Source organism: Pituophis catenifer, unplaced genomic scaffold (genome assembly GCF_029215685.1).
Source record: "Pituophis catenifer annectens isolate HBS135680 unplaced genomic scaffold, rPitCat1.0.hap2 SCAF_1, whole genome shotgun sequence".
Taxonomy (NCBI): Eukaryota; Metazoa; Chordata; class Lepidosauria; order Squamata; family Colubridae; genus Pituophis; species Pituophis catenifer.
Window position 1 is genome coordinate 316,961,464 of NW_027256881.1, and position 5,091 is coordinate 316,966,554.

Here is a 5,091-nt window from a genome sequence, read left to right on the forward strand (position 1 = left end):
AACTATTACAGTATGTTTCCACCACTGAATAATCTGCAGTACCTTGTTGACTGTGAAATCCCACCCCTCCCCATCCTAAAAACCATGCCTGTCAAGTAATTTAAAGAAGGAAGGGATCTTTTGGGAATTAGGAACTCTCAACAACCTCAATAGCCAAAGAACATTTTAAATTTTAAAATTCCAATTCCCCCCCCCATCATTTACCTGTAAAAAGTGCTTTTGTTAGAAGCAAAACTAGAGGACTACACTAGGAAGTATGAATGTGTTGCACTGAGTTATAATGCCTGCATCTTGATTCTCTCCTACACTATTTCAAGATTCATCTTGAAAGGTTCTCTCCTACATTTCCTTCAGCATTAATCCAGGTATGAATGCACAGGTAAGCTCCTTTCATTCCACCCGATTCATTTCACAGCAGGTAATTCATATTAGGGGATGGAGGAACCACTCTGGCTTTCCATATACAAAAGCCAAAGTTCACATCCACAATTCTATACATGATAGCTAAGAGGGAATAAGAGAACACACAATCAGGGCCACCTTTGAATCAGAGCTGCAACAATACTAACAAAGGTGGAGAAAAAGTATTTCACTACAATTCACAAGAAATGTAAATTCAGAGAGAAATTCCAAAGTATTGGCAAAGGCAAAAGAGTAGCAGCACCAGTGAGGCTGATGATTTGGCAGGAAGAGTTTCAAAAGAATAAAACTATCACCTGCTGATAAAGGGGGAATTTTCAGCCTCACCTTACATTGATTTCAAGGCCTCTTCAAATTATAGTGAAAATTATCATAAGAATTCTAGACAGTCCCCATGAGGCACATGAACTCAGATTTCTTTTCTCTCATACACTTCATAAATAAAAAGTCTATCCCTCCCCCCTTTGAATTTTTGCTTGTCTGGAACAGATTAAAAACACTGACTAAAAAAAAAAAGCTACATCCAAAGCAGGAAAGGAACTGGGGCCATTAGAACTCTGAAATTGCCTACTTGAGGCATCTGCACTGCAGATACGAGTGCTAAACTGGAAGGAAGGGAGGAGCTGTTATGCAGGCAAATCTAGTATATCTCACCCAAGGAGCACTTTTGATCAAGGTTTCTATTTTCCTCACCATATTTCCAACTTATCAGAAGCACATCCACCAAGACAGAAGCATACCAATTACAGTAAACCAAAGAGATTAAATCAGCTTCTATCCAAGAACTCAAATTGCGATTCAACTTGTTACTCCAAAACGAACAGAATATTAAGGGTAATTGCAGGCCTACAGTAGGCCTAAAGATAGGGAAAATGCCCAATTGAAGCCTTCCCTCTATGAAATGTAGAATTACATTCTCCCAACCCCTCAAAATATAATTTGCCCGAAGTGAATCAACAGAGTAAAGAAGTCCAATAAATGGTGCCTTTTGGCAACTTCTCTCAAACCACCAGTGACTTTACAAGGCCACAGTGAAATTTACGGATGTGTCTGTATAAATCGCCTGACTGAGTGAATCGTCTCTCGCACCACTTGCAGCCATGGGGCTTTTCCCTCGTGTGCACCACTGCATGGCGGCTCAGGTTGTGAGAATACTGGAAGCTCTTCCCACACTGACCGCAGGTGTACGGCTTCTCACCCGAGTGAGTCCTCTCGTGTCTTTTCAAAGTGTACATACAGGAGAAAGTTTTGCCACAAAGTGTACAAGTAGGCACCGAACCATCAGGGGAAAGCCTGGTTCTTGAAACATCCTTATCGCGGAAATGAGAGCTGAGATGCAGCTGGAGGACATGCGGGCTGGGAAAGACTTTGCTGCAGAGTGGGCAAATACAGATGTGACCTGGAGGTACTAAGACCCCCAAGGACGGAATGTCAGAGGAATCCATGTCATCTTCACTCACCTCCCGCTCGTGATCCAAGTCTTCCTCTGGCTCTTGGGAATTGCCATTCCCTGCAAACACATTTCCCAATCCTGTCATCAGGCTCTTGGCAGAATTCCCCAAATGCTGATTTTCTAGGCACCTTGCCTCACTCTCTTCTCCATCTGATAAAGATTCTGGCTCATCCTTAATCAGGGGTTTGCTACTCTGCTGCTGACCATTGGAAGCCAGCTGTCCAAAGACATAGGAGGGGTGGAAGGAATCCTTCCCGGCCACAGACTTGAAAGACAGGTCTAAAGCGCATTCTATGCCAGATGAAGCCAAGGAGTGGTTAAGAGATCTTTGGGACAAAGGTCCCACTGAATTACAGACATTAGCTCTTGTTTTCTCAGCTGCCACGGTGTCCAATTCTGCTTCTGCTAATGCAGAGTTGATACTTACAAATTCAGAGGACCAGCCCAGATAGCTACTGTCCTTTTCTTTTCCAGCTGATCTTTCATATTCTGAAGCAATCAATTTTTGTTTGTTCCCGGGGCTGAGCTCACGCCCCAAGGGCACTCCTTCATCAAGGACCCGCATGTCTCTTTCCAAAGAGATCCCACTGCCGTTCATCTTTTCATCCCCGCACAACTCCTTATCTTTCAGCTTGCCCTTGCAGACTTTCACAATGTCGTACATGTGAAGGTAGCTGGCTGCAGCCAGCACATCTTCAACCGGGAGGCTGTTGAACTCCAGCTTGCCTTCGTACATGAATTCAAGCAGCAAGCCAAAGGCTGGGGCTGTCACAATGTCACTGTTCAGATGCACAATGTCCCTTTTGTCTAGCTGGTCCCTGTAGAAAAGATGGAAGTACATGCTGCAAGAAGCGAGAACAGCTCTGTGGGCTCGGAACTGAGCGTCTCCAACTAAAACAGTACAGTCACACAGGAAGCCCTGGTGACGCTGCTGACTCAGACACTGCAGCAACTGCCGGCTATGGTCTGGGAACTCCATTCTTCCTTCATAACCTGTTCAAAACAGGAAAAACTTGAATGCTACTCTAAACCACAGGGCTTCAAACCAGCTATTAATAAACAAACAGATTGGCTGGGGAGGGGATAACTGGAACCTTGGGGATAACAGTTCACCTGTTAACTGATTGCAAATTTTACTTAATTTTTTTTATTTTCAAAAATGCTTCCCCACATCAGAGCACCTGCTTGAAAAACAGGAAAAACTTGACTCTTAAGTAAACCAAGGCTTCTAAGGAAGTTACGCCTCCAACCTTTGCCACTCAAGGCTTTAAAACGGAGGGGGGGGGAGAGAGAGGAGGAGATTGACTTCAGAGTTTTATGCATTCCTGGAAATCTTAACTCCAAGGGATCACCATAACTGTTTGATTTTTAAAAAATGTATTCTGCACCCACCCCCCTTAAAATATTATTAATCCAAGAAAAAGCATAATCACATTGGCTTTGTTCCTTTAAACCATCACTTGCCCTTCAAAACAGAAATCAGAGTTATATAAGAAGGCATAGTTAAAACTAAGATGCAACTCTGAAAAGTTATTCAAAGCAAAAAAACGCACACACAAAAAACCCTCCCAATATTTTGCAGTTCCTCCTCAGCTACCTGTAATTAAGGCTCCTCTGAGGAGGACATAATATCTCAGGGACCTTACCTTGAATAGCCGGGGAATACAGACTGAAGGGTTCACAGGGAGGAAAACGAATCCCCCTCCCAAAAGTTCTAGAACAGCCTAAGCTTTTTGCTTCGGGTCTCCCCTCCCCCCATCACCCAAATGTTTGGGAAGAGAAGAGGCTTTCGCTAGCCAGTAACGGAAGAATGCTTGTGTGTGTGTGAAAAAAGAGGGGGGGAGAGAGAGGGGAAAAAAAAGAAAGGAAAGAGCGTCTGGGAGGGAGGAGAGGGATGGGAGGAGTGCTCCGTTTGCTAATTACACCGCAAGCTGGAGAGTCAGCTGCTCTGACTTCACTGCGATGGAAATGCTACCTCCAGCTGTGCCCCTTTTAATGCCATATGTTACTTCAAATCTAGCTACCAGCCAACCACAGCTTGCTGCCTTTTAAAGTTCCAGCAACAACACCCCCCCCCATTTATAGCCATCTATTAAATCTCAAACTTAAACCGAGTCCTTCCCTCATTCTAAATCCTGTCGCCGCCTCCCCCCCACCCCACCCTTCCACACCACCCCAGGAAAGTTGCTTAAATAACAATCTTATTACTAGTTACCCTTAATGGAGGACACACAGCTTGACCTTTGGAGAGGTGCGCGAAAGAGCAGCAGCAGAAGGAAGGGAGGGAGGGACGGGAGAGAGAGAGAGAGGAAAAAAAAAAACAAAGTTCGGGATTTGCAGTTTGCAAACTTTTAAGGATCCTTCTTCTCTTCTCTACCTCCCTCCCCCCCCCCATTTTAAAAAGCACATCGCCCTCTAAGGGCTAAGATGCCTTTGGGTGATCTACCCCACGACCGCTCTCTCTTATACTCTAAAGTAGCAACAGCACACACACACACTTCACACCACCAGTTCTTTCTAACTTTGTAAGGCAATCCGTTCAGCTTCCCCCTTTGTGCTCGGTGCCCGGCGGAGCCAAACGCATCCAGCAAACGGCCCAAAATAGCGCAGAAGCCGAACACTCCGGAGGCAGCAAATGGGATCTCTGCCGGGGAACCCGAAAGGCCTCTCCGCACCCACCCCCTCGGCGGAGGCTCGGGTGAGGGATGGGGAAAACCTGCAGCTTGGAAATATGCTGCTCGGCTACTCACCCGCCTGGCCAGGCGCTGCTCAGAGGTGCCGCTGGAGCACGGCATGTGCTCGAGTCTTTTTTTTTTTTTTTTCTTTTCTCTCCTCCACTTCCCTGCCTCAAACTCTACGCCTTCCCCAGATGTGCTTCCCCCTCCTCCCTCGGCTGCTCCGTGTAGCTGCTCCTTGTTGCTGGTAACCCAGCGGCAGCGCTCCTGTGTGTGTTGCGAAGCAGGTTGTTAGCCAGGGCGCTCTCGCGATACTTTCCGGGGCCCGGGGTGGAGAGGGGGGGGTAAAGAGAGAGTGCGCGCGGGCTTTCTTTTCGCTTCTCGGTCCTCACACAATAGCGATCCCAGCCGAGCTCCAGGCGCTGCTGGCGGGGCGCTGCTCCTGACGCGCCTGCGGCCGGTTGTGTGTACTGTCGTCTGACTGCTGCTGCTGCTGCTGCTGGCAACCCCAAGCTTAAAAAAAAACAAAACACACACACACAA

General features: G+C 46.7%; 1 protein-coding gene across 3 annotated transcripts; it reads right to left on the reverse strand.

The window, feature by feature from the left end:
* Positions 1-901: 901 nt before the first annotated feature.
* On the reverse strand, positions 902-4,720 carry ZBTB42 (zinc finger and BTB domain containing 42). 3 transcript variants are annotated; one of them, XM_070931590.1, is made up of 3 exons: positions 4,624-4,720; positions 4,089-4,114; positions 902-2,866 (listed from the first exon to the last, which is right to left on the reverse strand). In XM_070931590.1, the coding sequence occupies exon 3, from the start codon at positions 2,850-2,852 to the stop codon at positions 1,422-1,424; it is 1,431 nt and encodes a 476-aa protein (XP_070787691.1). In that variant the 5' UTR covers positions 2,853-2,866; positions 4,089-4,114; positions 4,624-4,720; the 3' UTR covers positions 902-1,421. The 3 variants fall into 3 exon arrangements, with proteins under 3 accessions (XP_070787691.1, XP_070787689.1, XP_070787690.1); XM_070931588.1 differs by lacking the exon at positions 4,089-4,114 and having other exon boundaries at positions 4,624-4,706; XM_070931589.1 differs by lacking the exon at positions 4,624-4,720 and having other exon boundaries at positions 4,089-4,103.
* Positions 4,721-5,091: the final 371 nt, after the last annotated feature.

Coding starts and splice junctions, on each gene's coding strand:
- ZBTB42 (XM_070931590.1), bottom strand. CDS start 2,852: ATGGAGTTCCCAGACCATAGCCGGCAGTTGCTGCAGTGTCTGAGTCAG.